Source organism: Kogia breviceps, chromosome 1 (genome assembly GCF_026419965.1).
Source record: "Kogia breviceps isolate mKogBre1 chromosome 1, mKogBre1 haplotype 1, whole genome shotgun sequence".
In the NCBI taxonomy this organism is placed as follows: Eukaryota; Metazoa; Chordata; class Mammalia; order Artiodactyla; family Physeteridae; genus Kogia; species Kogia breviceps.
The window spans coordinates 105,251,245-105,274,359 of record NC_081310.1 but is presented as its reverse complement, the minus strand read 5'-3'; the positions used below and the strand labels follow the sequence as shown (position 1 = coordinate 105,274,359).

At 36.4% G+C, this 23,115-nt stretch overlaps 1 protein-coding gene across 9 annotated transcripts in view; it reads left to right on the top strand.

The window, feature by feature from the left end:
• Nucleotides 1–22,027, top strand: part of PLPPR5 (phospholipid phosphatase related 5) — a 124,052-nt gene extending 102,025 nt beyond the window's left edge. For 4 of the 9 annotated variants that reach the window (XR_010841795.1, XR_010841793.1, XR_010841799.1 and 1 more), the window contains 2 exons: nt 15,952–16,116; nt 19,139–19,888. Coding sequence is in view for 5 of the 9 variants with exons in the window: in XM_059072891.2 (XP_058928874.1) it covers nt 19,139–19,171 (33 nt within the window). In the remaining 4 variants the exon portion in view is untranslated. Of the gene's footprint in view, nt 1–15,951; nt 16,117–19,138 lie in introns of all 9 variants that reach the window. The other 5 variants (XM_067040362.1, XM_059072900.2, XM_067040348.1 and 2 more) reach the window with 2 other exon arrangements.
• The last annotated feature ends 1,088 nt before the right edge of the window (nt 22,028–23,115 follow it).

The following is a 23,115-nucleotide window of genomic DNA, read 5'->3' as shown; positions in this document are numbered from 1 at the left end:
AAATCCCTCACGCTAAAAGCTGAGTCTGTACATGGGATGCATTCTGTAAGTTGCCATAACTTCAAGATAGGAATGTTATGCAGTGGTCCCACACATGGGCAAAATAATAAGATAGTTTTACTTGAGAATATAAGCATTTTTTCATAGCATATATTCCATTTCTTCCATGCCTCACTTATATGAGAACCTGCTTAGTGTAACAACTGGCACATAATCAGGGCTCAGTAAATATTTGTTGAACCTCATTGTATAAAGTTCTGGCAGCAGGGAATCACCAGTCATGCTCTCCTGCTCAGGTGGGGAACTGGGGGTTGGGTTGGGCTGAAGGGAGCCTGACTAGGTAGCACTTTGAATGGCAGGTCAAGGCCTCATTGGGCATAGCAATGAACAGAGAAGCAGGTAGATAACAATAACTTTTCTTGAGACTTTAAATGACTGCTCAGAGGGTTACTAATGGCTTCTCCTCAGCCCTGTCCATGTCCAGATTTTGATCAATATCTTAGATGAAGAGTTCAGTTACATGCTAATTGGTGGTTTAGATGGTCTGAGTCTGTGAGGGATAATTAATACATTGGATGAATGAATAAAAATTCTTGGAAGAGTACAATAAAAATACAATTAACTAGAAATAAAGGAAGTGTTTTGTATTTGGACTTTTTAAAAAAGTTCCTGTAGGGTAGGGTATGTCTAGGTTAAGTGCACAAATGAAAAAGGCTCAGAGAGTATAGTAGTCTACCATTCAACTTGGGTCAACAGCATGATATGGCTTCCAGAAGTTAATATGGTTGTAAGTCCCACTTAGGGAAAATGATATCCTGAATGAGGGGTTTGATGGTTTGCTTTGCTCAGACCAACTTGGTGTACTGTGTACTGCCCTTGGCGACATGGTTTAAGGGTGAATGTTGATAAAATAGAAAAGGTGACAATAAATATTTGTTAACTGAGCAAATAGATGTCTAAGATGGTGAGTGGACTCAAAATCATGGATTATAAGAGACTGGAAGGAACAAAAATGGTTAGTTTATAGGAAAAGAAAACTCAAGAAAGAAGCAATAGCTTCCCATGAATATCTGAAGTACTGTTGTATGGCAGAGGGTTGTGATTTGTTCTTTGGGGCCTCAGAGATCACAATTAGGATGAAAGAAATGAAAGTGTAGAAAGATAAATAATGTCTGGTAAGTAGTAACAACTTTCTGAAAGTGGAATTCCCACCTTAAAGGCAATGAAATTTCTTTTTACTCTAGGGATTCAAGAATAGCTAAATAATCACTTATCCATGATACTGCAGAAGGAATTCAAGCATTTAGATGAGGATAGAGACACTAGATGATGATGATGATGATGATGATGATGGTAATAAAATAGCAATGAGCATTTAGTGATCATTCAGAATGTGTCAACTCCTATGCTGATTGCTTCCACAAAAACACTTCTGTGCTCTACAAGTAGAATCTTGTTCTTTACAACAATTTTTAAAGCTGAGTATTATTAGTGGCAAAGACTGCTAATAGTTGACCAGTATTCCTTCTCTCCTTCTTCCTTTTAGTTACTGAAATTTCCCACTCCAATTTTAGCTACACTCACAGCTGCCCAGCTGTAGTCTTTTTCCCAGCTTCCCCTGCAGTTAGGTGTGACCATGCAGCCAAGTTCAGACCAATGCAATGTGAGCAAAAGGGTAGGTGCAACAACCTCTGGGTCATCTCTTTGAAAACTCTTGTCCTGGACATTCTGTACTCCTTCTCGCCAAATGGAAAAGGTAAATGACTGGAATAGTCTAATTTTTAAAGATGACCTACCCTCCTTAACAGCCTAGGTTCTGGATGAGCTCATGGAGCAGTCCACATACATACCCTAGATGGTCCTGAAAAACAAACAAATTCCTTTTCTCTTTGAGTCATTGGATTGTTTTCATCTTTTTTCTACAGTGGTTTAGTTGATGCCCTCTTATAATAAATTTCCTCATTATACAGTTAAGAAAACTGAATTTCCAAGTAGTTGTTAAGCAGTTTGCAAATGTCCATATCACTGATAAACAGCAAAGAAAAATTATACAATGTTGTAATCCAAGACACATGCCTATGTGATAAAATATATGTTTAAGTGAATGATATGTATAAAATTCAATCTTGTTTAATTTTAAATTAAATATAGAAAACAGTAGAATTTAGGAAGAGATCTTAAACATACTTTGAAGAAAATGGTCAGGGTAAAAAATAGAGTCTTATTTTATATACCTCTCAATATATTAACTTGAACAAAAATCACAGTCTTCTGCTTTTTAACATATTTATTTGCATAATGGTTCTTTAGCGGTCTACTAGCATTGCCAGATATTCTTATATACCATGACATCATTATGTATATTGTTATTAAAATATTTCTGTTCTTGATTTTATGCAAATTCATTTTTATTTATAGTGACTTTTAAGATGTTAGATGGTGAAAGCAAAAATATTCTATTAGAATCCATAGATTGCAAGAGATCCGTGTTTATTAACTTTTCTTTCATTAATATTTTTGTTGATGACAAATTCATGTGCCTTGTCTTCACTCTGGTAGTGAGGCAATAAAGATGATTGGAATCTAATTTGATTCTCCCCTTCACTTACCTAGCACATTTACACTCACCCCGCCGAGCTCCAACTTCCCTCTCTGCTCTCTCCATCCCTGTCTGCAAGGCAGAACGCTGTCTGCACAGTTTGTGGTCTGCTGCCCTCACTCACATAGACCACAGGAAGAGCACAAGTCTCAGGAGCTTCCCCCAGGAGCTCTGCAGGTGGGAGGACATGTATTTGAGCTCATCAACCAGAAAGGGAGGAAGACCATCACTTCAGGGAAGCCCACAGTAGCTTTCTCTTCTTTCTGTGATAAGGAATGTTTGGAGTAAATATATTGCTTTTCATCATAGTTCACAGTGGGAAACAAGTGAATGCAAATCGCTCCCCACTAAGTTGATCTTAATAATTGATAGTTGGAGAATGACATTAGATCCTTAAAGCTGGCCCTCTGAGGAGAGAAAGGAGGCCCAGTGTTAAAGTGTGGTCCACAGGCATGGCCTAGTGTTTTAGCATTATTATAGCAAACTATCATTTTCTGGTTGTCACTTTTACATGGAGAAGGCAAAGTGTTTCTTTTGGAAGTTATGTACTTATATAACCTCTTATGTTCAAAGTACGTTTGATAAATGGTACACTACAGAGTAATTACAGCATGCGAACGTTCTTGCTTATAAAATGCCAGCAATTTATCCCTTAATTATAGGGAGTTTGTCATATAGTTAATTACCACAGTTTGAGGAGAAGTCATGATTTTTCTGAAGGCTAAATAAATCTGAACATTCATTACATTTGGTTTTATGAAAAGAATTAATCATCTGTGGAAAGTAGCCTATCATATGTCAATGTCCACTTATTTAAGTTACCAGTAACTTTATTACAGCAGTTTGTAATATCAAATCATGAAAGATCTAAACGTATATCTGTAGTGAATTATTAAATCAGTTGTGATACATTCCTACAATGGGATCCAGTACATTATGATGGGGTACTTCTGCTTACAGTTTCTAGAGGTAGACTTGCTGGCAATTATGGACAATTTGGATCTTGGGCAGCTTACCTAAATGCTCTGTGACTCAGTTTTCTCCTTCATAGAATGATAGTCGTAAGAGTTCAATAAGATAATAGTCAAGCATTTTAGAGCAGTGTCTGGCACCTCTGAAGCCCTTAATCATTACGAATTATAATTATTATTACTATTCAACAGTTAAAATGGATGAGGTAAATCAAGATGTGGAAAGTTTTCTAGTATGTTGTAAAATTTTTGTAAGTTGATATATATAAAATGTGTCTGTGTATAATGAAGCCAGTTGTGCAAAACACCGCACAAGATATTTCTCTCTAGTAGGAAAGAAAAGAGCATGTAGATGGGAGAGAGAAGGGGGAAGGGTACCTACAGACACCGGTCTGAGAGCAGCTGACATAGTGGGCCTGATTCTCTGTCTCCTGTCTCTGTCTTCCTCCCTTTCCTCCCCTCCCTCCCTCCCTCCCTTCCTTCCTTCCTTTCTTTCTTTTCTCTCCCATTTTCTCTTTATCTTCCTGTAATGAGGCTATATTCATGAAAAATTGTATAACTAAAATAATTATAGTGTTCTAAAATTATTCAGTTTTCTTCAGCTGCTGTCTAAGGAGGTCTTGGTTATGCTTCCTCATATTGACTGTTGATATGTTCTGATTGAGCAAAGTCCCTTGGAAAAATTCCCCTGGAATAAGTTAAATTCCTGTGTCCCTTCCTTATGACTCCCACAAACCTTTTGAGAGTGTTTGGTTTGTTTCTCTCTGCCAAATTGAGCACGGAGACCTTGGTTGTAGCTTGCATGCCTTTATGCATCATGCCCAGGGCCCAACTGTCCTTGGCACACCTGCAGTCATCTCCATTTCAGGTCCTATCTGTCCTGGGGTGCTGACACGAGCTGTGTATAGGTGCCTCTCATTTGCAGGAGCCACAAAATCCCACCGAATGAAGGCCCCAGGGAGCCAAGTCACACCACTCCTCCCGTTCAAACTTATCCTTTTCTGGCTCCTGCCTTCAAGGGCCCACGCATCCCAAACAGAATCTTCAGGTGTGCTGGCTTCAGGAGGTCTCCAAAAACACAAAGACACCATTAACTACTCTCGGGAGTACAAAAACCAAAAGTCTGCCTCTCGTTCTAGGAAATGAAGGTGGAAACATTTACATATTCATTAGCTTTACTCTCCTATATTAGCAAGAGTAAAGTAGAAGTTAATATCTTAATAGCTGTGTCACAGAGAGAAAACAAGATAGAGTAAAATTATAGGCATTTCTACTAGATATGGTATAAATAGATCCAGTTTGATAGATGTCACCAAAGGACAATTGAAATTTTTCTTTGCCAGTAAAGAACTTCAATGTTGCAGAAGTGGGCTTCCCTGGTGGCGCAGTGGTTGAGAGTCCGCCTGCCGATGCAGGGGACACGGGTTCGTGCCCCGGTCCGGGAAGATCCCACGTCCCGCGGAGCGGCTTGGCCCGTGAGCCGTGGCCGCTGAGCCTATGCGTCCGGAGCCTGTGCTGCGCAACGGGAGAGGCCACAACAGTGAGAGGCCCGCGTACCGCAAAAAAAAAAAAAAAAAAATGTTGCAGAAGTGGCTAAAATCCTATATGGTCCCAGTAATACCTCCAAAATTTCAAAGAGTGAGGACAAGAGATAGGAGTGACCTTTAAGAGAATGAGAAGACTTATATTTAGAGCACAATTCAGCACCTTGGACCAACACCGTGTTGAAGCAGGGTTAGCAGATAGGAAAGTACACACCAAACGAAAGCCTTCAGGCAAGAAGCTTTCCTCTGATCAGGCTTCTCATTAATATGGGTGCGTGCCAGATGAAAGAACCCTTTCCTGAACTGAATGGGTACCATAAAATGGGTAAAAAAATAAAAATAAATAAGCTGCCTCCAAGGACTATGCCATCTTGCTGTAGTAGAGTTTAAGCTGAACAGAATAGCAGTCCTGATATTTCAGCAACCATAGCAATAGTTTCATTATAGCTTCCATATAGTTTCATATAGAAATCAAGTGACCTTCCTGGAAATGTCCATGGCCTCAGCTTCTCCCACTCCTCTCAGGCTGGTAAATCATCAAAATGATATTATAAAACTACATTCTCCAGCTCTCCAGCTTAAGATCTAGGTAAAGGATTCACTGACTATTCAAGAAAACAGTTAAGGGGTCTTTGAATCTTCTCCCACTCAGTTTAGGAAGATAAACTGAACTAAATCTATTCTGATTCAAGTATAAATAATCAGGACAATTACTTAAATCCTTTAAAACGATTTCATGATACAGAAGAGAGACATATTTTAAGAGATAGAATAGTTTTTGAGGAAAAAAACGATTACAAGATAATTAAATTCATTGTAGATAATATCTGCTTTCTACTGTCAAGGAAATTAAAGAAAATATGTGAAATGAGAGATGAAAGATAGCTGACACAATGGCACAATTAGGAAACTAATGTAAGAAAAGAATGTCATGGCGAGATTAAAACCAATACTAGAAACCATAAAGAACAAAATCCACAATGGAGAAAGTGAAATCAGTTACGTTAAGGACAGGTTTCAGAATTTGTAGTAAAAGAACAAGAGAATAAAATTGATCTGAGTAAAAATAATAGATATGAAGGATATACCACAGAAAAGTAACATGTGAATCACTATAGATGCTAAAGAAGAGGACAAATGAAGCTATAGCAATATTCAGATAAATACTATAAGGAAACTTTCCTTCCAAATAAATATCTGAATCTTTAGGCTGCAAGCATTAACAGGATACAAGGGAAAATTAAAATATATACCAGAATTTAGATATTTCTCAGTGAAACTTTCAAATTTCAATACTGAAGAAAGAATTCTATAAATATTGTGGTAGATGGTATTGTTGTTCCCAATTATTAACTACCCTCTTCTATAGGCAGAGTATCCTTCCTGCTCCAGTTATTTTGGACTTGATCAATAACATGTGAGTGAACCTGATAGATAGCCCATCAACCAGAAACTTGTAGAGCCATCATGAGCTTCTGCCCACCCTGTTGCTCTTGAGCCTTCTTCCAGAAGGCTGTGTTCCAGATACGGGCTGTTCTGAGAGCCTGAGTCCCAGAATGGGAAGTCATGGAAAGCAGACCAACACCCAACCTGTTGCTTAGAGCAGATCCGTAGAACCTGACCACCAACATGTAGTATGAGGAGGTATATACACACATTTGTTGTTGGAAGCCAACTGAGCTTTTGAGGTTATAATACAGTGTACCTACTGAAAACTAATACACACAAAACTAATATACCACCCAAGACTAACAGCATGCTAGCCTCAGACTTCTCCCTCTATAGGATTAGATGCCAGAATAAAATGGAGTAATGTCTTCTGAGTTTCCATGAAAAAGGTGGTGACATACGAATTCTATTCCCACCCAAAAGGTCATTTAAGTGTTAAGATAATCATAAAGCACCACATGTGTAAGAATTCAGGAACTATATTACTCATGAAAGAAGATATTTACTCGTACCAGAAGATATTTACCGGTTAACTGAGCCAAACACCAATATCTAGAGCTCTCAAATTGAGAAAAGTCATATTATGAATAAGTTGGCAGGAAAAATGGAAACCATTTAAATATAGACTTAATTAGAATTGACTGTGGTAAATGCAGTGACAGAAACAGGGCAAAATTATAAAATTCATTTAAAGAGAAGATCTATAACAAAATAAGTTAATACAGCAATGACAAAATGAGACAAATCTTAGATAATGCCAATAAAATTGTCAAAATATGATAATTTGCAGATTTTATAAAGGAGGGACTCTATTACTGTTTCATTCTTGCGTTGCTGACTAGAAAAATTTAGGTTCAAGCATTTTTTAAAATAAAATTTATCAAGAGTAGTTTAAAACAGTTTAAAAAGGCCAATGACAACGTGTAAGGTATAAACTACACACTTGCCAATGGGTTAATGTCTGTAATATATAAAACATCCTAACTGAAAACTGGGCAAAGTTCATGAATAGGCACATCATTAGAGATTAAATGCAAATGAAAAAGAAGTATATGGAAAAGTACTGTCCGTCATGTTTGATGACAATTTGTGAAGGGTCTTTTATGCAACACTGTGAAGTTGATTCTTACCCTATAAGCAAAGGGGAGCCATGAAGGAGTGTACGGAAGGAAATGGCGTGTTCAGAATGGAGAATAAATTGAAGGAGAGCAACACTGCAGCAAAACAAAATCAAACAAAAACCAATCTGAGAGGCTGTTGTAAAAATCCAGATAAATGATAAAGATGACATGGACCAGACCTCAATACAGCCATGTTATGCCATATTGAGTGACCAGGCATCATTTGGCAAAGTCTCTCTTGGTCAGGTGTTGGTTCTGATCAGAGGAGTTGTATTACTCCATTCAGGCTGCTATAACAAAATACTATAGACTGGTGGCTTATTAAATAACAGAAATTTATTTCTCACCATCCTGGAGGCTAGGATGTCTAAGATCAAGGCACTGGCAGATTCAGTCTCTGGTGAGGGCTCACTTCCTCGTTCATAGATGGCCATCTTCTCCCTGTGTCTTCACGTGACAGGAGGGGTGAGGGAGTTCTTTAGGGTCTTTATAAGAATACTTATCCCATTCATAAAAGACTCCGCCCTTATGAACTAATCACCTCCCAAAAGCCTCATTTCCTGATATCATCATGTTGTGGATTAGGTTTCAACATATGAATTTGGGGGCACACAAGCATTCGGTCTATATGCAGGGGTTATCTAACCATACCAGTGCTTTACAGTGAAAAAGGGCTAACTGCTGACCAGGGTGTCACTAAGAAAACTATCCCTCCACCCTACCCACCTCAAGAAACCTGCTGACCTTTCATCTATGGAGTTTTCCTGTTCTCTCTTCAGACATTTCTCTTGGCCATAACTAGCGGAAAAGGAGCGCCTTGGCTTCCTTTCTTCCAGGGATCCTCCTGGGTCAAGATGCATTCATCTCAGAAACAGAACACTAAGTGCTTTTGTTTTTTCCCTCTTGCCCTGTTTGTTCTCGCTCTAAGGCAGAATGCTACCGTTCAGATTTGCATAGGTAAGCACATACAAATGATGTATGCTTATGCATTATCAATTTTAACTGGTGCCGAACAGCAAATCTAAAGAAATGGACACTCACTATCTAGCAAGGGAACAAAAATATTCAAAAATAAATGTAAAGATAGATGGGATTTGATAGAAAATGGAATATTTCCAATAAATCTGAGAGGAGTTGATAATCTACGTAGTTTTATTAAGGCAAATAGAACAGGCCACTATAGCCACTTATGGTTGGTTCATCTGAGATCACTTTAAGAACTCACTTAGTGGATAGGGCCAGGTATAAGAAATGCTTTTTGAGAAAAAAATTTTCTTTTCCACCTAAGCCTAAGCATCATTTTTTCTTAGGTTTATGTGAGCTAATCATTTAAACCAAAGGTAATTCCTCCTTGCCAACAACAAGAAAGGGAAGGTAATGCTAGGAATAATTTACAAGATTACAGTTTTGTACATTGGGTCAGGGACTTTTCACTAACCTGTACTACCCAAGAAGCTTCATTGTGTGAAAGCACTTCCTGATTAACAGAAGCATCAAATGAGTGAAAGTGGTAACCAGTGATGACAGTTTGAAAAATATAGAAATGGCATAAGGAGTGTGTACTAATACAGATAGAAATTACCATGTTTTGTTTAATTCCCATGGCAACTGTGAAGGAAAACTATATAGATAGGAAAATTCTAAGGGAATTCACGGTGACCCAGGAAAGCCCATGCATTGACATTTACATTGACTGTTTTGCAGGTTATAAAATCACAGAAATCAAGGTGAAGCCTGAGCTGAAATTTAGGCAGAGTGGGGGTGGGGTGGAGGTTGGAGAAACAAACTTTTGCAGCTGGCAGTCCTGAGTCTGAAGCTTGGTTTGTCTACATTAGAACTAGGCGGGGTTAGACAAATTATTCCTCTTCTCCTTTTCCAAAAAGATTGATAAAATAATGTTTTCCTTGTGGAGTAATTGTTGGGATTAACAGATCCCAAATGAACTTCTTGGCACATGGTAGGTGCTTAACACTAGTTAGTTCCCTCCTGTAATAATAATGATTCCCTTAATAGGATTTTCATTTTATTGCAGGATAGGATACCCTTACAGATATATTTCACGGATTTAAAAATTTATACAGATCGTCTATGTCATACATAGCACATGTGGTAGAAAATCTTATAGTATAAAATGTTGCATACATTAGTGTCATAGCAACAACAAAACAATCCTGTGGTTTCTTGCCAAGACAAATATGATTATATGTTACGGTGCTCTCTGTGATAAATTCTTTTGAGGTTTCAAAATGTTGCGCTTGAATAACAATGGCAATCTATTTAAGATTCAGTTACTTTTCTATAATGCAAATCTTTGTTTAACAGAGCTGCTGAACTGTAATGTAAATGTTACATAGGACCTTGTCAAAACAACTGTATTAGTGATCAGATATTGGAATAGTTAGTGAACAAAATATCTTTATATTTTAGGCCTTTTTTCTCAATCTAAGCTTTGAGCACTTATGAAAAATATTTGAAGTGAATCAATGTTTACAGGCTGTACTCTGTTCTCATTTGTTAAATTTAATATTGCTTAAAAAAGACAATTGAAAATGGAAGCTTAAAAATTCCAGCCAGGCATCAACGTTTTAGGTTAGAAAAATTAGCATATACTGATATTACTTTGCCATATGTCATTTTTCCTATTTGTACTTACATATATTCATTATTTATTTCTCCACACTATTTATAAATAATAATATACTACACAAAGAATAAAAGCCAGATTTTTTTTAATCTCTTTTATTTTTATCTAGCAGGCCTTTTATAAAGGCATCTTTTCAGTAAATTACTTTTGAATATAAACAAGCTCTCTCGTCTCATTTTATGAATAAATATAGAGTTGATGACTGCATTTTAAAATTATATGATTCATGCAGTCATTAGTTAAGGACAAAATAAGACAATGATGGATTAAAAAAATCATTCTTAGTGCACACATCATTAGTTACACACGGAAAACTTCTTCTACCCATTCATCCCCCTCTTCTCTCAGATTGGTTCCCTTTTGGTAGACTGTCTTATTAGAGACACTATGGCAGCCTTCAGAATCAGTCCAGAGCACCATGACACTATGAACATTTTTGGTAGAGAAAATACAGTTTTATTTGACTAAAACTAGGAAAATAAACAATGACCCCATTCCCAGTCTTATGAAACAACAACATTTAGTTTTTGTTGTTTCTGTTAAAGGAGCAACAAGTAACTTATATACATTATTTAAAATTTGAAAATCTGGATAAGCAAAACAGTAATGAATAGGAAATAGCCATATCCTACCACAGTAATCACTGGACATGTTTTCTTAAACTAGCCTTCGAGGCCCCATGAGTATGTGTCTGAGTTTGTGTGTGGTACAGGACCTCCGTGGATGCTCCCTTCTGTAGCCAGCTTTTGCTCATGTAACAGTATATCATGAGTATGCTCACAGATCAATAAATATATAATCATATCAAGCATAACTGTAAAAGCTAATCTTCAGTGAGAACCTAATATGTGTCCAGAATTATGCAAAGAACATCACACATAAAATGCCGTTTTAGTTTTTACAGAAATTATTTGAGTGTAGCTTGTTATTCCGATTTTACAGAGAAGAAGACTTAAAGAGGTTAAGTAATTTGCCCAAGATCACATAACCTGCATTGGTTATATTGGAATACAGAACTATTTTTTCCATTTTTAATTTATGTTCCATGTTTATCACTGCAGAGCTCCAAATCATAATCACTGTGCTGTACACATAGAATTACAATATAGAATTACATTGAAAAGCTTTAAACCATATAAATTAATCATTACTTGTGTTAGGCAGAGGACTGCTTCCACTTCCAGTTTCCCACAATTATAAACAATACTAGGGTAAACATCTCTAAAATAGATATATTTGTAAGTTCAATTAATAACTTATTTAAGATATATTTATAGAAGTGGAAATGCTGGAAAAAAAGAGGATGAGTACTCTTAAGGTTTTTGGTTTGATTCACATCAAACCAAGAATGGAGAATATTGTTCTTAACAATCTTCACCAATCTTATAGGTCAAAAATAAATGAAGTACCTCATTTTAATTTGTGTCTTTTGAATACCTTCCTTATTTTGTATTTCCCTTTTTGTGACTGAAACAAATATTGAAACAATAGTTCAATAACTGACAAACCAAATTCTAGTCACCACTTGGCCCTTAGACTTAATTCATAGAGTGGCTTAATGGTACTACTTTTTAAAATTGGAGTTTATTAAAGGCATAATTTACATCCTATAAAATTCCCTTTTTAGCATATAGTTTTGTGAGTTTTGACAAATGCCTACCATCATGTAATCATAACCACAATCAAGTTATAGAACATTTCTATCACCCTAAAATGATAGCCAACCCCTCCTTTAGCCCCCGACCCCTGGCAACCACTATCTTTTTTCTGTTCCTATAGTTTTACCTTTTCCAGGATGTCATATAAATGGACTCATATAGTATGTAGCCTTTTGAGTCTTCTTTCACCTTGAGTCATGCATTTGAGATTCATTCATGTTGTTACCTGTTTTCTCTTTTTCCTTTTTATTGCTGAGTGGTATTCTGTTGTATAGGATGTACCACCATTTTTAAAAATCCATTTACCAATTGAAGGATATTTGGGCTGTTTCCAGTTTTTCCCCATTATGAATAAAGCTGATATAAAAATTCATGCACAGGTTTTTGTGTAAATGTATATTTTTCAATCTCTTGGATAAATACCTAGGAATGGGATTGTTGGTTTGTATGGTAAATATATTCAATATGTTTACCTTTACAAAATTTTTCTGAAGTATCTGTGTCATGCCTAATGGGCCTTATGGGTTTGAATGGTTCTGAAATTACTCTTGATGTAGCTCATCCAGATTTTTATTGACTGGTACCTCTTTCTGAAAATAGGCAAGTTTTTAAATAAGGAGTTTTAATCAGCTCCTGGTTTTACAAGAACTTATCATGCACTTGATTCATTACCCACATCCTCTGATTCTTCTCTGTCAAGTAACATTGGGCTACTTATTTAGCAAATATAATGCGTTTTAAAAAGTTAAAGAGAAAGAAAATAAATAAGAAGCCATTAGTTAGATTAAAATACTAGTGTAAAAGAAGGCACGGGTACAATTTATGGGTGAGTTACCTTTTTTACCATCATTCGTTATGTATAGTAAAATTTTATTTGTTATTAGGTTTGTAATATATGAAACGTAACAAATATCAAATAAGCAGCACTATGGTACCTTTCCCAGAACTCATGAGTTTACAGTCTCATGAGTCTGTACTTTTATAGATTTTATAAATAATTTTATAAGCAAATTCAGAGCAGGGTGATGATAATTACGCTAGAGGAGCACATAAACGGGGACCCATCCAAACTTAGCGATGCTTACAACATCCTCTAAGTAGAGATCTGAAGGACTGGTGGCCATGGGAGAAGGAGAGAAAAATATTCCAGATAGAGGAACCAGCTTGCACCAAGTTTTTATTTGGCAAGTGAGGTAAGAGCACTGGGGCAAGAGACTTGAGGATGCCATTAAAGAGAGTTCAGATGGGGTCCAGAATGAACGTAATAGAAATAGAATTGAAAAGAAGCAAGATGAGCTGGAGAAGATGAACAGTTATTGGTTGGGAAATTTCTAAAATGGCCAAAGAAACTTTGTAGTATGAGGGAGGTAGGCAAGGAGGTAAATTGGGTTGATGATTGAGAACATAGTTGTGAATATGGGCTAAAAGTATGTTGGACAGGTCATTAGAGTTAGGGAAGCTAAGTAACTTTGGATAGAGTCCAGGGATACCCACATTCACTAAGGACCATAAACACATTAGTATTAATAGACTTACTTGGAGTTTCATGTTGGTGCATTGGGAAACATTGAGTTACAGTGAAACCCAAGAGTTTATTACACATCTTCTCAATACCTTATGCCCCGTGAAGCTCTAAGCAAGGAAAGTAATGTGCAGCTGTTCCCAGAAGTATTTAAACACAGAGATTTTTTTTTTTTTTTTGAGAATCATTCAGGGTTACTGCTCTTTTAGGCAATATTCTTTTTACCAGAGAAATAATATTTTAAGAAAGAATTGATTGTATATACCTGGCAGTGCTCACATTGCTAACTAGTCACTTTTCTGTACCTTTTGGCAGTGGTTCTCAGACTGGTGTAAAAGGAAATTCCTGAGAAGAAACAAAAGTCTGAGCTAATATAAAACTCTGAATTGAAACAGAGCCACTATAAAAAAAGAAATAGTTCCCAAAAAGTCATCTTTCCTGAGAGAACTCTGGTTCTATCACATTTATCTTTTATGTCTTCACATCCCCAACTTTTTAAAACAAGAAATTGCTTAGATGAACTTTACAATGTTTCATAGTCTCAAGTTTGAAATTCTCTAATACTTTCTTCTAATATGGACCTAACATCATTTCTCTTTTCTAAAATACTCACCAACTTCATAACCTACCAGGAGGAAAACAATGTGACCAAGTAGAGTATAAGAGCACACACTTCATATGCTACTGCTTTCCTTCCTTCTCTCTTCTCCTACCTGTTTTGCCTTCATCAAGAGACATAGTGAATGAAGGAAGGAAGCAAATAGCAAAATAAAGATAGCCAATATTTGGGAGTATGACATCCATCCACCTTCCCCTGATAAAATGTAGGTTGTGTCTGTAATAATTGTTGACTATTATAGGACCATGATTCCTTATCCTAAATCATTAGTGCTAGATGTTTTTCAGGATTAAAATATTTTATATTTTAGGGAAAAATACTATGTATTCTGTTACACAAGCAGGATCTTGGGCATCACTTTGTAATCAAAGATGGATATTTCCGCAGCGTAACAGAGTACAAATTGCCTCACAGCTATTCAAGTTTGTTTTTTACCACCAAATGAGTTTGCACCAATTTTACCAGAAACATTTGGGTTTTAAAGTTTGTTTGGATATTAGAATTGTAGACTATAGCACTGTGAAATTCCAACCAATTATAAAAATCTTCTTGACTTCATTCTCTCTCTTTTTCTTTTTTTTCTTTTACTTTTTTATCTTGTTTCTCTGGCTTTTACAGACAACCACTGATATAATGATATGTTTGAGTAGAGACAAGGACCTTTGTGCATATCATCTCATTTAATCGTATTAAAAATGCATTCGAATAAGTATTATTATTTCCATTTCACGAATGAGAAAGCTACGTCTCTGAAAGGTTAAATTGCTTGTGAAAATTTCAATTGGTACGGAGCCCACCTTCAAACACTTGACATTCACACTACCTGACTGCACAGTCCACTGTGCCACACAGCTTCCTTACTAATAGAGCCGAGGACACAAATCATTGAGTTAGACATCATATGCACAGATCCCATTTTATGCTTAACTTTAGAGGAAAAGCTGATTGCTGATAGCCTCCTGTTAAAAAACAAAAGCTGTTTATAATCATCCAGAAAGAAAGAAACTGGAACAACATTTAACCTCAGCATTTGGTCAGCAATATAACAGCCTAGAACTTTAAATAGAATAGCACTTTATCCAAGTAAGTCAGTCAATATTTAAATAAACACTGAAATAATATATAAAATACATTTTGTAGGTGTCCCAAATCCAACCTATTGAGAGTGGTCAAGAAGAAAATTCACAGGGAAGGTCCTTTAAAGGCTGTCTTGCAAGGCTCTTCAGCTGGATAATGGGAATCAGCCACTGTGAACACCTTCAATTAAGGCAATAAACGTATGTGCGCTGGAGCGCACTGGTGTTGGAGTTGGTTGCAAAGCTAAGGCAAATACAGAAACCGTGTCCTTTTGTGCAGGTTTCCATTACAACGAAAAGGGATCTAGATACTAGATTGTTTGGGTTGTTATTGTTATTCCATATAAAATTTTAAATATATTTATTCAAGTATATTTTGTTTTTTCACTGATTTTTTTTACTCATTAATGGGAAATTAGCATTCCTCAATAAAATAGCCCTTAATAGTAGGGACTATTTTTGTTTTCTTACCTGAGGTGCTCATTTTGCATCTCCCTCTGTTTTCTCAAAGAGAAATGGCAGGTGGCAGATCTTGTCAGGTGGCAAGTCATCACCAAATTTTCATGTCATAAGTAAATGATAATTTTGTTTTAAGTAACTTTTTAAAATTCCGAAGCATAATTTATACAACTGGGGGTATAGAATAAATAGGAAAACAGAAATTTTCACATAGAACTTAAGGCTTCAAAAATTGACATGCTAGAGACTTAGAGTTTATCAAATTTAAGAATCCAAAACTACTTTTCAGAAACAAGCTCTTGCTTTTCCATGGGACCTCTGCACTCAAGGACTGGATTCAGTATTTTGCTCACTGATTTGCTGTGGACTTGAATGAACACTTTCTAATGGATGTAGCATATTCTAATCTTCAACTCTTTGGACACAGCCTTTGTTATCGCCACTCTAATCCTCTGTATGTATAATTGCACTGATGATTTATATGACCACTTTCTTCTTGTGACTCTGAATTAACCTTCTATGCATGAATTTTTGGTTTGCCTGTTGAGTGTTTGCACTATCATCTACTAATAAGATTTAGTATTGCATATTAAGAATCCAGCCGGATTAAAAGGGGAAAATCCTTGTCACCTAGTTTGCCTCATAGGGAGTCCATTCCTCAAGACAAGTGATCTGAAAATATTAAGTGCAATTCTGTTGTTTTAAATATTACTGAGAAAAATGGTGATGAAATGAGCAATATCATAACTTCCTGCATAGGAATTATACCATTTGAATATTTCAAATGGTATAATTTGTTATAATATAGAATCATAGAGTCTTATAGATGGTAAGGACTTTAAGTAATTAGTTTGTCCTTTCTCTAGATTCTTTCAGGGAAAAACTGCTCCTGTGCTAGATGAGAATTCATCTTTTTTTTTTTTTTCATCTTATTTCTTAAAGCATACTGAGATATAAGGTCCATCTCTTTCAGTCTGTGGTGTGGGTTTATTTGCTCTTAGTGAAATTAATAAACAGATGGCCCCTGTGCTCTCTGTATGCTCCTTTAATGTACTTGGAATGTGTCTTTAAATTTCCCCTTTATTTTCTCTTCCTTTTGCATAGTCACTTTGTTATTTATTTTCATCTGTTTACCTAATGACCACCTCTAAATGATAAGCCCCAAGTAGAGCCCTTCTAATTGCAGTCAAATAGGAAAAATCAACTCAGAGATTAGAACTTTACTGTGATGTGAAAGTGAAAAGGTACTAATTGGAAAAAGCAGGCATTCCCCCAGAGCCGTGGGATCTAAAAGTGGAGTCAGTCTGGAAACAAGCTGTTTACCCTTGAAGTTTAACCTGGTAATGACTTAGCATAAAGAAAGGGGTAATATCGTTCAGAATTTATGGGCAGTGAAAGGAAGATCTAGTGGTCACCAAAACGTGCTTTTGAATGGCAAGACTGAATCCAGGATTTCCTGGTTCTCAAGAGCACACTTACAGTTATCCATTCAATGTCTCATTTCTAAGGTGACCTTGTGTCCCTATTTGGGACAGCCCCAGTTTAAGCCTGTCATTCCTGTGTATGATTAGCATCCCTTTTCTCCCCCAGTATGTCCAGGTTTAGATGATAATTTATATGCTCTCCCTGCAGTCAGTCATTGCACATTCTTTGTCACTCTCTCCAGCGTGTACCTATCCCTTGGTTTTTCTTACTCTGCTTGTGTTCTCCCTTGCATTGATTATCAGTGATTTGTTTCTGATACTTTCTTTGCTTTATTAAGGTCTTTTAACATTTCCGTTCTACCTTCCAAAGTGATGGTTGTCCCCTTCACTTAGGATCCTCTTCAGCAAATTTAATGAACCTTGTGGACACTTTATTATTTAGGTTAAGGGAACACTGATATCTAGGCCAGTGGCCTTTGGAACAGCATCCATTTTCTCTCCCTTGTTTTAATCTCCTTTCCTTTCTTTTTACTGTCATGTCTTCACCCTTTCCCTACCCTCCATTTGCCACTGATCGATTAATCTTCAATTTATATCTTAACATCTTTCCAGAAATTACTATGTGCTAGGTCCTGTCCAGAGGAGTGCACTCCTGTCAGTTTTGTACTGAAACACTGTATATCAAATTGTATTATTTCAGTTCACAGATTTCAAGTCCCCATGGGGCCACTGGAAATAAAACTATGATGCACTGTTGCCACAGTTCTTATGGCTTTTACTCAATCATAGTGCATTATATAACACTGACAAATATTTTTTGTCCTGAAGTCATGCTTGTGCTTTTGGAAGGAAAACTCAAGAAAACTTAGAGATGAACTGTTGAATTTGCCAACGTTTTCATCATGCATTTTTTTAATGGGAAATTGAAGTATCTAAGGTCTTGTCAGCAGTTAGTAAAAGGGTCTGCATGCTCTGCTCACTACTGATTCTTACTGATACTGTTTTTCTCTAGGCTTAAGTGGGTCACACCTAGAAAATAATGCCTTAAGCTGTGGTTCGTAATATCCTTCTAGTTGTGGTTAATATGCCTCAATTCAGTGAAAAGGAATTTTAATTTATTCACATACATTCAGAAAATGTTTTAGCTATTTAAAATACCTTAACTTGAAAAGTGCTACACATACATGGAAGAAATCTCATGGCATGCATTCATTACGTGAAATTCTATTTATGATGTCTTTGACTTATAAAGAGTCCAAGCTCCTATGAAAAACATTCCAAACAGGTAATTTGATGGTAAAGCCCTTCCATAATGCTGCTGTTATTGGTTGGGCCTGTCACTTAAGTTAGCACTTGACATGACCTATATGTGGCATGATTAATTATGTCATGTCGATTTTCCACTGCAGTATTTCAGCAGCCATGGTACGGCCTGTTGCATGTCTGAAACCATTTAAATATTAGCCATTCCACAGGCTTCCTTTGTACACAATTCAGTTGCTTAAACAAACAACAAAGTTGAAAACCTCCTTAAAGAATTTTCTGGTTGAGGTAAACAACAGAGATTGTAGTCTGTAGTCTGGATTCATGCATCAAAAATGAAGTGTTTAAAGGAGATCTTTGTCAACTAGCAAATGCCATTTCAGTCTGAACATTTCACCACTCTTTCTATGCCATCTGTCTCACAGGGAGCAATTAATCTGAAACTTCAACATGCAGCATTAAAATTCCATTAACGCTGAACAGAATATTAACATGCCTGGCATTGCCATTTTTATCTCTCCAAATTTCAGTGTTAATTTTGAATAAGGCAGGTATAACATTTTATTCTATTTGGTTAATTAATAATTTTGAATAAAATATATAACTAGCAGCCAAATTTATGTAATAATATGTACAACTCATTTGAATAATGCTGTATGCTTTTGCAGTTTAAACATACCTGGGCTACAGTTTTATATGAGGCTAATGATTATTTGTAAAAGCACTGAATCTTTTACAAAGCCAGTTTTCCCAGGGCTCTGACTTTGTAATTCCTTTTTCTTTTTGCAGAACCACATCACTGCCTTCGCAGAAGTCACATGATATTGAAGCAGATGGTCTTTCACTGCATTGGACATCGTCCCTTTTCACCATCCATTCATAACACCCAAAGTGTGTTTGATGACAAAAAAGTTTATCAAGTTGTCTAATCATTTTTATAATTTAAAAATCAGTGTCAACTTATCTGTTTCCCCCACTAGACTGTGAGCTCCTCAAGGGCAGGACTGTGTCTTTCTTCTCTGTCTCCCCAGCACCTATAACAAAGCCTCACACAGAGTAGGTAGGTGTTCAATAAAAAATGATGACCAATGAACAAAAATTAATTCTGAAATAAAACATTCCCTTCAGTTTCTCACAGAATCACTGAGACCATGTGAAAAGAAATCTCTACGCAAGTCATATTTGTGTAAGAAGTCCCTCTATTTTGAGATAGTCAAGCTTTTTAATTTTTCATGTATCTTCTATTCGGCAGCATACCATGTTTCATTTGAAGTGGACTTTGAAAGTCATGGGGGTTTTTATTTCATTATTCAGCATGACTTATTTCCATTCTAACAGATTTCAGTGTGTGAAATTACTTTACTTTTAGAAAGTATGTTCTGTACTAAAATAATGTTTGCACATAATATTATGCTATATTTCACTTAAAATACCATTCATACTATAAATTCTAAGACTGGTGCTTCTGGTTTTGAAGGGGAAAATGCCAATTTTTACTGTAATAAGTAATGTATCATAATTAAAAATTATTTATTTGGATTTTTGTTCCTGACAGTTGTGGTTTAATTGTTGACTTGTAGTTTTTGAATTCAGGCAGTGTTTAGGATAGTCAGAGTGACTAAGTCCTTAGCAATGATACCTATTTATTGAGCGTTTTTCCACTGATAATTGTCTCAAGAGTGGCTAAGGCTCCATTCTTTTACTAGTCAAGTTTCCAGATGATTTAAATAGCAAAGAACCACACACCCTGACAACGCAGTTTAAATTATAGAAAGGTAAGAAATGTAGTTAATGTATTTTACTTTGTGTATGTGTAGTGCGTTATAGTTTACAAAGTACATTTTCATTTATTATTTCATTTAATCTTCACAGTAACCCTGGGTAAACATGAAGAGTTTGGCTTTAGTGTTACAGATGAGAAAAATAAAGACAACACAGGTTAAATAATGTGCCCAATTCCACACAACTAGTAAGAGGCAGTTAAAGTTTAAATTTAGATTTTCTGACCCTAGTATTCTTTTTAAATATGCCACAGCTGCCATATCATTTTGGACACAGCGAGGCCTTTCAGAGGTGAGTGGAGTCCTGGGCAACTATCTACATTTCAAAAAATGAAGACATGCCACAATAAAGTTATAAAAGTTATGCTGTGTTTTAAACATTTGTGTTTTAAGAACGAACACTTTTCAAAGCACAACAATATACTAACCAATTTATAATCCTATTTAAAAATAACATCAAGAGTCTAGATGTGAGGTCTTTTGTAAAGTCAAAACCTAAATCAGATGTCTCTCCTGCAACCCTCACCCCCATGCCCTAACCCCACCCCTCAGGAGAGGCCCCGAGGGACTTCCCTTACACTGAGCATGTGGAATTAAGGATGAAAATCATAATATAAGGAAAATAAATTGGACTCTGGGAAACCATTCAATGTAGTGCTCAACAATAACTTGGTGATTTTCAAAGCTACGCAGAGTAGCTTTGTCTTATATGAGAAGTGGTTAATTGACTGAGAAGATTCTTCCCAACCTTGATAGAGCTAAAGGAAATAAACTTTTAATTTTCTCTGTGATTTTAACAGAAATCAGAAAATAAATATAACCAAAGACTTGTCCATTACTCCCAAAATAGATGTTACTTACTCTTTTTCATCACCATGGGAGTTAAAGCACTTTTAGTAAGGCCAGGAAAAAAAAACAGAAAATTCACGTTTCTACCTTTCAGACTTCTCTAGAAAATTCAGTTCCGGTAGAAATTTAGAACACAAAAAAGAGCTTGGAATGCCTTTGACCCTCATTAAAGACTTTTTAGGCAATAAAAAATGGGGAATGATGGGGAATTCACTTACTGGCGATGAAAGTGGAGGGAATGATCATAATATCTTAGGAGGCAGGATTACAAGTAAGACTTAAAGAGATCTGTTCTCTCAGTTCTAGCATCAGTCTTCAAGGAACCAATTAGTCGTATTTTTCTTGTTGGAAGCCTTAGCTATATATTATATATAAATGTATCTTTGTACCTGGTTAAACCTGGTTTGAATGCAGGAGTTATAAATTCCTCAGAAATCCACATTTAAACCAGGATCAGAGTAGGGTCATCTGTAATATTTAAATGTCACGGACCCAAGATTGTGCAGTGAATGATCCTGCCATGAAGGAAATTCAGAAGAATAAAAAGATACACATGCATAAGGCAAAAAGTCAGCAAAGAGCCCTTAACCATGATGCTGTTACTGAGAATAATAATAAAACTCATTTAAGAAAATATTCGTTTGTAAATACATACATAGGTAGTCTAGTGAAAGCAGGCAAACACATCTTTCTGATAAAAACATCTTTTTATTCTAGTTACTTGGGGCCCAGGTCAGTATAAATTGGTCAGCCTGAAAATTTCAGTAGTCTCTGTTTGCATGGCAGAAATTCTGCACATGTTTTATCTGATTCCTAAGATTATCTAAAAGGATCTTTTATGTTAAAAGAGAGGTGAACCTTCTTTGACAGACTTTGTCTATTCCACTTCTAACTGGGCCTCTCTTTTCTCAGGATCTATCCTAGCCAAATATCTCAGTTCCATTTACCACACAGTCTCCTTTGTGAAAGAGCAGTAGGGGAGGAAATAATTCTCTGCTGTGTATTGTGTTTTTCAAATTAAATTTAAAAATTAAATTTAAAAAATTAAGTTTGATTTTTTTTTTCCCAGGTATTAATTCTTCTTTCGGGTAGAGGAATAAAGAATGCTGGCTATCCTGATGGAAGTCAGAGCGACTGGAGAATGTTTGGAAGGGGATCACAGTGGTTCAGATTGGACCAGTTCTTTGGGCAGCTAAAAGACCCTCTGCATCCCATGGGCCATCCTGGGATCTCACCAACTTCCTTATTTACAAAATCACACCCCCCTGGAAACAATATGGTATACTGAGCAGGTACACAATCTACTACATAATCTGCCTCCTATGTATGAGCAAGATGCTAAAGACTAGTTGTAAATGACCTTGAGATGCCGAAAGCTCAGCTTCTCTGTACACCGGTGCCGAATCAAATCTTCGAGACAGAGTTTTGGGTGAAGTAGAAAAGAGTAGCTTTATTACTTTGCCAGGCAAAGGGGAACACAGTGACTCCTGCCTCGAAAAACTATGTGCCCCCCCTTGGAGAAGATAGAAGTTTTATAGTAATTGTTCAAAGAGGGTGTGATCAGCTCATGGACATTCTTCTAATGGGTTTGTGGGGAGGTAAGTATGAGTCAGCATCATCAACCTTCAGGTCCAACTGGTCTGGGGTCTACATGCTTGTGTGCAGCATACCATTGTTAATCATTAACTTCTCCCACCTGGAGGGGGTTTAAGTATCTGCAAATTAGTTCAAAGATATTGTTGTGTGTATGGGTTAATGGGTAAACAGGACCTTGCCCCAAGGCTGCTCTTGACTGTTTCTCCCTGGTCTCACATCCCCTCCCTTCCCTAATTAACAACTGCTTGGATCTGCCCATTGGAACTCAGGGAAGGTCATGGAGGCTGAATGAAGGCTGTTTCCTGTAATAAAAGAAATGTAGGACACAGAAAGGTTTTGTGGCTAGGAGCCCCACGGGGCTGTGCTCAATATCACTTGTTTCCACCTTAGGGTACCATTTATTAAATTTTTATTTTATGCTCTAAAAAGTTTCCCTGGACATATACCAAATGGTTCTATTTACACCTTACAAACATTGATCTCACATTTGGCAGGCATGGTCTTTCTAATGAGTTTTGTGAGTTATGATTCTTTTAAAAT